This window comes from Budorcas taxicolor, chromosome 23 (assembly GCF_023091745.1).
Source record: "Budorcas taxicolor isolate Tak-1 chromosome 23, Takin1.1, whole genome shotgun sequence".
Lineage (NCBI taxonomy): Eukaryota > Metazoa > Chordata > Mammalia > Artiodactyla > Bovidae > Budorcas > Budorcas taxicolor.
The window spans coordinates 37,015,884-37,029,443 of NC_068932.1; the positions used below are offsets into that span (position 1 = coordinate 37,015,884).

Sequence of the window (13,560 nt, forward strand, 5' to 3'; positions counted from 1 at the left end):
CTTCACGAATTTCAAAATACCTGAACTAAATCTGTGCTATCTACCATTCCAGAATGAGTAAACAAAAGCTACCATATTTCGTTACAAACATTTACTTAAATTCTTCCCATGTTAAGAGTCTGCAATTCTAGTCCTGATTAAAATCCAAACTTAAATATTGAGAACTAATAACCTTCCCAAATATTAAAATAGACCAGATATCATCTCCTGAATTTTACAGAATATTGTACTGAATAATGGTGAGAACAAAACAAAAATTTCGGTGTGTTATAAAAATAATTATCATATGATGAAATTAGCTATAGAAGAATGACTCTTAACTTCAGCTATACGAAGTTTCACAGAACTAAAAGCTTTGAATAATTTACTTGCTTGACCAAATAACTAATGCAGAGACTGTGCAGTCAGCAACCACATCCATCCTTAGTAATGAGTATGAGTATAATCTTACATGCATGAAAGGCTATTGTGAGGAGGACAATGAGTTAGCACACACCACCAGATACTGTTTAGTAGATACTGATGCCTGCATGAAACAGCTGTACTAAGAACACAGTCATTTTCAAAACAGACATTCTTATAGCCAGCTACTAAACAGAAATACTATCTCCCCATATTGCTACTGAAGATTTTACAGCAAAAAAAAAAACTAAACTAAAAACAATAGTCACTTATAACTGCAGATTATCTAGGAGGATATGGAGTTGATCCTAGCAGAAACACCATTTCTAAACAAACACCTATTCAATAACAGCCACATACCTCACCCAATGAAACAAGTAAACATTAACAGGTACTCAACACAAAACAGTGTGCACATGCTCAGTCGCTTCAGTTGTGTCCGACTCTGCAAGCAGGCCTCTGTCATGGGATTCTCCATGCAAGAATACTGGGAGTGGGTTGCCATGTTCTACTCCAGCGGCTCTTCCCGCCCCCCGGGGATCAAACCTGTCTCCCCAGCGTCTCCTGCGCTACAGGCAGATTCTTTAGTACTGAGCCACCTGGAAAGCCAGATACAAAAGAATAAACTCTTCTAAAGATCTTTACTGTTGTGCTTGCTAATCAGCATGTTTGTTTTAAGTACATATCAAGAAAAACTAATTATGCTGGGGAGGGGGAAATTGTGCAGCTTTTTAATCAAAGTTACGCAAATCAAAGCACAGATATTTCAGTAATTCACCTAGCATATCATCAGCTCCACTCCCCCTACAATATATAAAGAATTCATGGGCATAAAATAAGACCCAATGTGCTGATTACAGAAGAAATACATGTTCTGAAGCATTCAGCTGGTTTTAAGAAAACTGGTAATTATGTGGAAATAAGTTTTATTGTTATTCTATATCAGTCCAAGGGAAGGATGATAATCTAGTTTATCAATACTGACCTTTCCAAAGAATGTGAAATCAAAAACCAAGGTTTCTAGAGTGTTAGAGAAGGGTGCAAATGGATTCATGTTTTGTCTTTGTAAGAATCAGAGGAAGAGAGATGGTGTCCATAAGATGCCTGACAGACCTTGAAGTCAGCACTGCGAACTTTTGGAAACCTCAATTAGCATCATTTGTGTGCATGTATGTGTGTTGGGAGAGAAGGCATTCCTCTTCAGTACTGATTTTACAATCAGAATTGGATTACATCATCAGTCTGTGTTTATAACGACAACCTTCAACCATTAAAAAAAAAAAGTTAATATATTCTATACATTTCATTTAAAGAAAGTCAACTAACAGGTATTCTTCAGACTAAATTCAAAATTCCAACACTTCAGTTACAAGGCTGAGTTCACTTTGTGAGAATTTAAGTGTATCCTTAGGATTTGGGCAGTTTCTATATCGCACACAGAAACACACACATAATGTGTCAGTAAAAAGTCTGTGCAAAAAAAATAATAATTCCATATAACATGCTAATGTACTTTTTATATAGGATAACTAAAAGGTGATAAGGAGGCAAGGACCTGAAAAGTGACAGGGTGAGCTCTTGGGCTATCTGTGGAAAAAATATTCCTGGAGAACAACTAGCCAAGGCCTCGGGATGGCTGCAAGATTGGAGTGTGAGAACCCTCAGGAGGCTGGAACAAACTAAGTAAGAGCAAGAGGTATAGAATGTAAGGTCAGAGCCAGAGAAAATAAGAGATAGAGAAAATAAGGTATGGCCAGGAGTGGAATAAATCAGTGAATTAGACCTATACATACTACCTGGAGGGATGTTCGTGTTACACCTACAAACCAATTTTCAGGGTCACATTTATATTACACTCCCCATTTTTTTATTAAGGAGAAAAGGATGGGGACATGGAGAGGGAGGGAAAGAGAGGAGACAGGCACCTCTTCAGTATATAAGAGGCTTGTATATGTGTGTTTGAGTGTAAGAGTTTGGTGTACGCCTCAAAGGCTTGTATTGATGTACCTGTGATTGAGCACAGAGCTGGGTATACACCACAAATTTAACAATGGGTTTATCGAGGAATGAAATTAAAAGGGAGAGGAGTATATTTTCAACTCCTTAATGCTCCTAAATACTACTTGAACACTGGCAAAAAAAATGGGGGAAAAACAAAACAAAATAAAACATACTCCTTCAAAAAAACAAATCACAAGAAAAAAACTAGTTTCTACTCAAAGATATATAGATAGAGAAATGTCTGTGGTACCATTATATATATTAGTGGAAAACTGGGGGAAAAAAATCAACAAGAAATTGGTTAACTTGTGGTACTTGCAATCAGTGTAATTCCAAGCACCTTTAAAAAGAAAATAAAGCAAGATAAAACCTAAGATTTAAAAACCTATGATACAGTGAATAAAACAAACAAAGCAAGCAAGATGCTAACAGTGGGATACCAACTGTTTTTATAAACTAGTAACAAATTACAGGGGCTTCCCAGGTGGCACTAGGGGGTAAAGAATCCACCTGCCAATGCGGGAGACACTGGCTGGATTCCCTGGGTAGGTAAGATCCCCTGGAGGAGGAAATGGCAACCTGTTCTAGTGTTCTTGCTGGGAGGATCCCATGGACAGAGGGAAGCTCCAATACTCTGGCCACCTGAGGTGAAGAGCCAACTCACTGGAAAAGACCCTGCTGCTGGGAAAGATTAAAGGCAGGAGAAGAAGAGGGTGGCAGAGGATCAGATGGTTAGATAGCATCACCGACTCAATGGACATGAATTTAAGCAAACTCCAGGAGACAGTAAAGGACAGGGAAGCCTGCGGTGCTGCAATCCACAGGGTCACACTAAATCTGACATGACTTAGTGACTGAACAACAACAAATTAGAATACATTTAGAAAAAAATATGGAAGAATAGTCCCTGACTTTTAACAGTTTTCTTTAAGAAAACATATTACAGGAGATTTTCCACTGTGATTTTCTCTAACAGTTAGGTTTCCCCTGTTTCTATTTTTTTTACAATGAGCTTACCACTCATTTGAAAAGAGAAATTTTTTTTACGGTATCACCTAACAAATTTCTGACATACCTCTAGCAAAACGTGACAAATGTAGGATAATCAATAAATGTGTACATTCAATTAGTTACTAAAGCAAAGATATATTTATTCAGTAGGTATCATATATGACATTTATTATCTCTAATTAGATAGATATTATTTCATCTCCATTTTACAAATATGGAAACTGAGACTAAGAGAAGATAAAAGCCTTTTGTCCAAGGTCATTTTGAGCAGCAGAGTGCTGAATTAAGGTATACGGTAATCCAAAACTCTATATATTGGAATAGATACCTGAAGTACTTCTCTGTAGCCTCAAACAAAAGGATGAAATAATTCCACAGTACTGGCAGCCTCACTGTAACACCTGCAGTTCTACTCATTTGAAGGTAAATTATTAACACTTAACACCTCATTTTTCCTTACAAAAGTATGTGGTTTTATCGGAGTCCTAGCAGTTCGGCACAGAGAAGGCAATGGCACCCCACTCCAGTACTCTTGCCTGGAAAATCCCATGGATGGAGGAGCCTGGTAGGCTGCAGTCCATGGGGTCGCACAGAGTCGGACATGACTGAAGTGACTTAGCAGCAGCAGCAATTTGGCAAGAGAGATTTTGAAACTACTCTGTAAAACTTCTGCTAATGACCAGGTAGGTGCTTTACAACTTTCCAACGAAGTGTGATATGCTCTGATGTCATGACAAAGTGTTGGTAGGTCCTATGACTCTAGAAAGAAACAAAGGGATTTAACAGCACTTGTTTCCTGGTGACAATGTTCCGAGGGTACGGAGAACGAGAAGGGAAGAAATGCTGGGTCAGTGAGCCATAGAAGCCATATAATAAGGCCAGCAAAAGTATGAAGTGCTTAATATTTATTTCAGAAGATTAGTTCTAGTTGTATTTATGGGAACAAAATTGTATTCCTTTGTGTTTACTATGCAACCTGGGCTAAGAATCCCAGACAGGTTTCCAGGGGACCAAAAATCCCATGAAATTAAACTGTTCATGCATTTTTCTGCAAAGTACCACAGTTATCACTAGCTTTCCAAAAAGATAGGACCCTCAAAAAAAGGTTTAAAAGTACCTTTCAACGTACTGTATATGCACACATGTTCCTTTTTGTATACACTTAAGCACAACTTTTTTTTTTTTTAAGGGCTTTCTGTTTCAGGGTTTAGACCAGAGATTAGCAAACCTTTTTTAATAATGGACCAGAAAGGAAATATTTTAGAATCCATGGGCGAATATGGTCTGTTGCACATTCTTCTTTTTGTTTGAACAACTTTAAAATGTAAAGTTAAAAAATGCAAAAGCCATTCTTAATTTGTGAGTCTGGCACCAGTTTGTTTGCAAACTCCTGGTGTATTTAGAGTAACCATTGATTTACCTCCGTAGAAAAAACACAGCATGGCTTTGGGAGTCCAGGACTTTTTAAAAGGACTCTGAGAAAGTCACTAACCCCCTGGAAGTCTCCAGTTTCCAACATCTCTGTAAAAATGAGATACCAACTTCTCCTACACAGTTCCTGGAACTATGAAAAAAGATAGCAAGTATATGGAAGTACACACACAGTGCTTTGCATATAGTTAGCAAACTGATTTTATCACCTGTGACTCTATCTCATATGATAGACTAGTAATATTTATAAGTCAATATTAAGTGTTTGATCAGGCATGCTCCTTCAAGGCAATCTACTTTATAGTGATCTGCTTTGGCTATTTCCAGTAACACAGTAGGGCTTTCTCAGAAGCCAACAGATCTCTACACTACTGATTAGACACCAACAGCTTTCTCATTATTATTCTTCTCTTTTCAATATGTAAGTCAAATTTTTAGAGCAAAGATTTAATGTTCAATATACTATTTTCCATCTAAAGAGTTTTAAATGTCTAAATCATAATAACTCAAAATAGCTGAAGAAAACCCAACTTGCAAGAAGTTAAAACCAGCACTAAACTGGAGCATACTCAGGTATTCCAAGGTCACAAAATATTACACAGCACAAAGTAATCAAGTGTTTGCCTAGCAGACACTGATTGCTCCTCTTTATTTCTCACAAAACTGAAGGTCTTAGATATATACAAAAGCCAGTATAATGATCTTTAACTGTTTTTTGTTTTTCCCAGGAAGAGTAACCAGCTTGAAAGCATGAACTACACTATAACCATTTTTATCATCATACTCTTACCACAACACTAGGTATGGGGGTGTGTGTGTGTGTGTGTGTGTTTTAGTCACTCAGTATTGTCCAACCACAACACTAGGTATGGGGTGTGTGTGTGTGTGTGTGTCACTCAGTATTATCCAACCACAACACTAGGTATGGTGTGTGTGTGTGTGTGTGTGTGTGTGTGTGTGTGTGTGTTAGTCACTCAGTATTGTCCAACCACAACACTAGGCATGGTGTGTGTGTGTGTGTGTGTGTGTGTGTTTTAGTCACTCAGTATTGTCCAACCACAACACTAGGCATGGTGTGTGTGTGTGTGTGTGTTTTAGTCACTCAGTATTGTCCAACTGTTTGCGACCCCATGGACTTAGCCCATTCTGTCCATGGAATTGTCCAGGCAAGAATACTGGAGTGGGTTGCCATTTCCTTCTCCACCTGGTATGGTAGTCTTCAGGAAATAGTTACTAAAAATAAGTGACTATTTTAAAAATGACAATTATTATCTAAGACAATGTTATCTTACAATTCCATATATGTAAGATACTCATCTGAGCAGAAGTACAAGAAATAACAAATGAAAAATTAGCTAATACATTACATCATTACTCTAGAATAGCTAGAGTGATATCCCAATGTCTTTGTCTTCACTATCCCAAAGAACCAAAGGTGAACTTTATTTCCTACCAATATGAGTAAGTAAAATTATGATTAGTAGCTATTTTAAAGTACTTTCCAGCCTAAGCAAAGATATCTTTTAAAAGCAGTCCATATACAGAAAGAAAAGTATGAAAGTGTAAGTGAATAAACACAATAGAATACATTTAACTTTACAAATGATTTTGTCAGCTTTCAGAGAATTCACTTTGAAAATTTTTAAGAAGACATTGATTACTAGAAACTATCTTTACTTCCAATATTCAATAAAATTTTTAAAAGTTATAATTAACATTAAGAATAAATGTTTTTCTTTCTCATCTCAGACCAAGGAAGAAATAACACAATTACAAGCTACATTATAGAGTATGAAGCTTTCCAGACCAAGCCTAATTTAGTTCTCTGAAATTAATCATATATTAGAGAAGATACAGATAATTATGCTAAAAGAACCTATCGAACTAAATACAAACCTATCCTCAATCTCCAGTCATTAAGAATATGTGAAAATTTTCTACAAATATGTATCAGAACATTGAATGAAACAGTTTTGACAAAACAGTCATGCTCAGAAGACATTCCATGAACTTGAAAAGTGAAGTTTTCCAATATTTGTTCCATACTCATTTATTAAATTCAAATAGTGTCAATAAGTAGATGCCCCCTTATTTGTAACTCAGAGAAGTAAAGACTTATACATAGTTAATTGATGACCCACACTTTGCACTAAAGCAAAAGTCCAGCACTCAAGGGAAAAGCAGCCACTGTCTACTTACTATCACTATACATCAGATAAATGAGAAACAGTTCAAGGGATTTTAAAAAGATTTCCAATAGAATGATGTTTTTAACATTCAACATTATAATGATATCTTTTATAAAATAAAGTTGTTCAGTGAAAGGCTTTTCAAAGATATAATGTTTAAAAAGGGATAAAAATGATCACCCTCTACTACCCAGCTACTGACACTCTTCCCACTTGCAGTGAAGAGCAAGAGTAATGTTCTTCATTTAGTAAGCAATTTCAAATGTATATAATGCAGGCCAGGCAAGTGTCATCAGTAAATGTAGCAAGTGGGTGGGGACTCACTCTATGTACCAGCTTCCTGCAGCTGTGACTAGACTCCATCTCTCCCATCTTATTATTGCTAGGACAAATGCAGGCCTAGTGCTTTAAGATCTTCCAGATTTTCCTAAGAGAAGCCAGAAATCCAAATCATGCAATATTTTCCATTTTTAAATGCTGGCAATGAAGAAACAAAAGAACTATAGTGCAGGCCAAATTGAAAGTACCTACGAACCAGATCTGGCCTTTCAGTATGCAACCACTGCTGACTATTCAGCAATGATACCCTAGGAAGAGGAGCATCAGTAAGAATCTTAAATATCTGACTTGCAAACCCTAAACTCCTCAGGACTATGACTCAGATTTCATGTTGAAGATGGGTTCTCCACAGAGTCAAGAGCACTGGTAACCCACAATTCTCTGCTAATAGGAAATTGAATTTTAAAAAAATTTTTGAGAAAAAAAAAAAAAAGAATAGAACACTGAAGGTAATCTTTTTCTCTTGAAGACTAATTTTTGGTTAATAATAATTTTTAAAATTATGGCTTTACTATTTTAAAGTGTACATTTTAAGAAAAAAATCAAAAAAATTAACACTGAGATAGTGACACTGGAATATTAATAAAATTAGAATAATATGTAAAAAAATGTATACTTATTAAAAAAATACTACAACCTTTACTAACTATGTTAGCTGGGTAAAATGAAGTGTCTATCAGCTAGGTCCTTAGAAAGCAGCCAACCACTTGAGCTGCCCTCTCATCTGATGAGAACTGGTAGCCCTGATGGGCCACTTTACACTTTTACTTTAGCAACATGAAAATGGAAAAACAAATGAGGAGGGGGAAGAAGTGACAACAAGGCCAACTGTTAAGATATTTCTGCTTTATAATAATTCCAAGTGCCAAAAGATCCTAAGACTCAAAACAGTTTTCTTTCCTGCTTTAGCTCTACTAAATAGAGTAGACAGCTAAAAAGGATAAACTAGCAAGACCTTCTATTTGGAAACAAAATCTGCTGGATTAAAAATGAAACGCTAAATAGAGCAGCACCCAAAGATTTAACCTTATGATTTAAATTTAAAAGGAATCTTTTGCAAAACTTCTAATTTAAGGGGGAAAAAAAGCTGTACTGTCATATGCCTCTTGAGAGTTCTCAGTTAATTTGGAAGGATACCCCCCACATACATTATTCTGATGGCATACTTTAAAAATCCCTTAAGGACAACACAGTATAGTTTAAGAAAAAAGGGTAGTCTGGCTTTATCTGAGCTGCATTTCACCATCTGACAGTTGTGTGACTTTAAGCAAGTTATTTAACTACTCTGAGCACTCTTCCCCCATCTATAAAAAAGGAGAAACCATAGCTATTTTAATTCTCATTATGAGAATTGTGACATATCTTAAATGTATTTTAATTTATTCTCTTTGCTAAAACTTGAATTTGCTCCACAACATCAGTAGTTTAAAATATTCCTGGCAGAAAAGCTACACACAGATAAGAAAACTCAACACTTTCTGAAGCAGCACTCTCCATCCTCATACTTCTATCATTTTCTTTTACTAAACTAAAATCAGCTTCCTAGTGACTTCAATGTTACCCCATCAATGACATTCTAGCTAAATCTTATGAAGTACAGCTAATCCAATCCTCACTAAACTCCAACCTCCATTAGGGTTGAGACTGTATTGAAACTCTGTACCCAGAAAAATGGTAAGCACATAGCAGATGCACAGTAAATATTTACAAATTGAGTGATATATTCTGTGCAGTACTCACTGACTACTGAAATGCTTTGGAATATAGAGCACAAGTGTGTAGACTTCTGGAGGTGACCATTTAACGTTTAAGGTTTAAAAGTTGAAATATCATAAACACCCAAACACACCGAAGATTTTTAGGTTTTCTAAAAATCCTTTTGGATACAATAAATAAAAGCAATTTGACTATATTTTAAATGATGATGCTATTCAATTTAACAGTGCTAAAGTTCCTTCAAAGGAAATAAACCTATTAATGGCTCCATAAGCCCTAAAATCATAATTTCCTTCAGATTTAACTGAATTTCAAGTCAACATTGAAAACAAACAACCAAACAACTCAAATGACATGTAATCTCATTGCCGCTGCTAAGTCACTTCAGTCGTGTCCCATAGACGGCAGCACACCAGACTCCACCGTCCCTGGGATTCTCCAGGCAAGAACACTGGAGTGAGTTGCCATTTCCTTTTCCAATGCGTGAAAGTAAAGTCGCTCAGCTGTGTTAGACTCTTAGCGACCCCATGGACTGCAGCCTACCAGGCTCCTCCATCCATGGGGTTTTCAGGCAAGAGTACTGGAGTGGGGCGCCATTGCCTTCTCCGTTACCACTGGCTATCCTGCAAATAACCCCTAAATATTAGTAACAGCTTAGTCAAGTCTTTGGCATCTTAAAGCCACTTAGAAAATATGAGAACTGAAGTTGTGAAAACATATCAAAATCTGTAACAACTTTCTCTCATGACTTTCTCAGCCACACACTGCTATAAACACCTCACTGCTTAAACACTGCCATTCATTGAGAATTTAGTCACATATTCCAGAGCTGAAAGAGTAGGCTTCATAAACTATGTTCTACTTCACAGAACAGGAAATCAAGACAGTGACCAGTTCACCATCTTCTGCAAATCTATGGAACTTTTCCATTATAAATTTCTGCCACCTGATGGTTTTAAGCTGTCACTGTGCTATTAGCCTAAACAAACACAATTACTAAGGTAAACCTGCCACATAACACAAGTCAATACTCTGTCCCAAACATAAAACATTCCTTAATTACCTGGGTCATTGACGTTTTAAACTGTGGTAGCAAGTTAGTGATCTAGCAACATGTAACTTCCACTAAAGGGAACTAGGTAAGCCAAATACCAGGCTGACATAATTTTATGGTAAAGAACAAAATCCAAAAGGGTTAAACACTTTACGTAAAATTAAAAATGTATCTGTTTTAGAATAACCACATATGACCCTTCAACACCGACTCTAGCCCCACAAAACTTCTTTTCCCCTTCCACTTTTATATTAAAAATAAATAAATAAAAACCCAAACCCTTGTACATTAATCAAAATAGTATACTACACAAAAATCAAGCCGCCAAATATAGGTAGGCTTTACAAAGTTAAAATCACTACCCATCTTAAAATACTACCTGTTGGGCAATTTCAGGTACTGTGGGAGGAGCCTACAGCCAAGTAGAGTTGAAAGGTCACGGGGCAGCCTGGGGTTGTGCTACAGAATTTACCCTAGACGACATTAACACAAAAGGTACAGAGAAGTACAAGATGTATAGGCTCCCAACTCGTTTCCAATTTGCAGTGGAAAAGTATTCCTTTCCGATAGATGCTGCCTCTGCCTTGAAAGTTGCCAAAGCACCACGGCAAAACTGGCCTGCGGTTGCAAAATACAACAGCTCTGGGCTCCCAGCACACTCCTCATGCCTGTACTTGGTATCCACGAACAGTTTCTCAGTGTGGCCGAGGCGATGCTGCAAGGCTGCCCTCAATGCAGCAACCACCTAGAGAAATAGTTTCTCAACAGTCCCAGAGCCGTCCGGGGAAGGAGGGACTTCCCTTCCGTTTTCAATATGCTGACAGCACCGTGGATGACCAAGAGCACACGGAAAGGCTTCCAGCTCCTTATTAATGCCCTTCGGAAGCAAAGAATGTGGGCACTTAATCGAGGGCCCCGTCCAGGGTGGGGAAGAGCCCTGGAAAGCAGGGGCTGTTTAAGTCTTTGCCCTTCCCACCCAACGACGGAGGCAGTGCCCTGCCAGGCTCAGGGTCCCAGCAGCCAGGGGGCCCTAGCGCCCGGGCGACCTTCCCCCGCAACCTTCCTCTCACCTGATCTTGTAACTCGGGAGGGTGTGCTTGCGCTTGATGATCTTCTTGAGCTGGTTGACGATGAAGGAGGTGAGCTGGGGCAGGGGCCGCCCTTCGAACTGGGAGCGCACCTCGAAGTCGATCAGCGGGTCCTCCACGAAAGAGAAGAACCAGTGGGTGAAGGGCACGCGGGTGAGGACGAAGCGCAGCCTCCCCACCACCCGTGAGAGCTTGACGAATAGGTAAGCGGACTTGCCGAAGACCAAGTCCACGTCGATGGCCAGGTGGAAGCCCCCGTTGTACTCCACCTCCGCTTCGAAGGCCAGCTCCTCGGGGGTGGTGGCGGGGGGCAGCGCCTCCCCCTCGGGGCCGTCGGGCTCCCCGGTGGCCGAGGGCGCTACGGGCCCGAGGAGCCGGATGGTCTTGATGAAGGGCACGGTCTCGCCCAGGAACACGTCCCGCAGGCTCAGTCCCTCCAGCAGGCGCCCAGCCGTCTTGGTCTGCAGCAGCTCCTCGAACTCCACCTTGATCTTCTTGGTGACCCAGCGGCGGGCCAGTGCGGTGTCCCTCAGCTCCCGGAACAAGAACAGGATGATGGCGTTGAGAAAGTAGCAGGTCTCCCGCGTCGGCGGGGCGGGGGTCTCGGGGGCAGGGGTCGCGCCGCCCTCGGGGGGCCCGCCAGAGGGCTCCTCAGCCCCGCCGCCGCCGCCGCCGCCGCCGCCATAAAGGTACTCTCTCAGGGGCAGGCCCGGCACCGGCTTGATGTAGCGGAAGCCGTCGGCCGCGCGGGCGGCCTCGTCCGGCGGCGGCTCGGGCTGTTTGCGGTAGAGCAGCAGGAACTGGGTGAGGAGCGTGAGGAAGGAGCCCAGCACGGCCGACGCCAGGATCATGAGAAGCAGCCCCATCCCGCCGCCGCCGCCGCCGCCGCCGCCTCCGCCCGGGACGCCCGGGCCCTTGCCCCAGCGCCCACAGCGCCGCTTTCTTCACGCCGCCCTCCCCGCTGCCTCCATCTTGAGGACATCGGGCGGCGGGAGTCGGAGCAAGCGGCACGCTGGGCCTCGTCCGGCGGCTCCGGACCGCGCGATGCGGCGCCCGAGCCTGCGGCGGCCCCGCGCCCCCTCAGACACTCCCGGAGGCGGCTGCCGTGGTGGCGGCGGAGGCGGCGGCGGCGGAGGCGGGAGGGGGCGGAACGGCGCCTCCCTCCGACCGCCGCTCATTGGACGAGCGGCGCGTGACGTCAGGAGCGTACTCGCTCCCGGCGGCGTCGCCTGGCAGCCGGCGCCCGAGCATGCGTACGCGGGTCCTTCTTCACCTCTCAGGCGCCCTTCCAGCCCCGCCCCCCATGGCAACATTCTAGTCCCCCGCAGTCCACGTGGCTGTCACTTCGGAAGCCGCTGTCCGGATCTAGGGGGATAACTGGGGCCACCGGCTGGAGGAGAAGAGGCCGGGCGGAGAGGGCGTGGCGGCGTGTTCTTGATCCCGGTCATCCCGTTATCTTCTAATGCGCCCATCCCCCTTCATTGGCCTCGGTCCCTGTCTGTTACCTCTGCTGCAGTGTGATTCTTCCACTCGCGCCCCTGAGAATGGGCTGGCGGCTTTCCATGCAGGGCCGCGCCGCAGAAGATCTGAGCTAGCGGTTCGGAGACTTTCCAAGCCGAGGACAAGATTGCATTGCCTCGGAGACTGCCGTAACCGACCATCAGCCTGACCAACAGACGCTCTGCGTCCGCAGAGGGTGGGCCCTGGGAAGGAGGGACAAACCAAAAAAAAAGCTTCAGATGCGAACTAACCTAGATAGATATTTGAGATTTAAACCAGAAGGACAGAAAAGAACGGCTACAAGGAATGAATGAGGAGTGAGATGAACTTGCTAGATGATTGGAAGATGAATAGTCACCGTCAAGCTCTTGGAGTGCGTTAAGCCCCTGAGTGTATTGCCACATTTAGTCCATTTAAGAGACAGTTTTAGTTAGCCACCAGTTTTAGTTAGCCAGCATCCGTTTTACAAATGCAAACGCTGCACAGAGGCAAAGGAAGTTGCTGGGTTACACAATGGAGCCTGGTTTGTCTAAAACTAAACCCTAAGTCCTCGGTCACCACTCTGCACTAGGATAACAAGATTGCTAGAGTTGGAAGGGGGCTGATTGGTTCCCTGGGGCACAGGAAGGGGGAGTTGGGAAAGAGGGAGAGGGAGGTGAGGAAAGACTAGGAAATTTTGCACAGGGTAGCCCCTTGAGGAAAGCCATAGAGTTAATGAAGCCAGGTTGCCCAGCAACAATGTTACTCCCCCTGCCGTCTGGTTACATCATAAATGCTTTTGTGCTCCAACCACAGGGACAACACAAAGATCTGCCCCTACTCCCACACG

At 42.0% G+C, this 13,560-nt stretch overlaps 1 protein-coding gene across 1 annotated transcript in view; it reads right to left on the reverse strand.

Moving 5' to 3' along the window:
- The window catches only part of PDZD8 (PDZ domain containing 8), a 76,890-nt gene extending 64,793 nt beyond the window's left edge, over positions 1-12,097 (reverse strand). The window contains exon 1 of the mRNA XM_052660692.1: positions 11,214-12,097. Coding sequence (XP_052516652.1) covers positions 11,214-12,097 — 884 coding nt within the window. The remainder of the gene's footprint in view (positions 1-11,213) is intronic.
- Between the last annotated feature and the right edge of the window lie 1,463 nt (positions 12,098-13,560).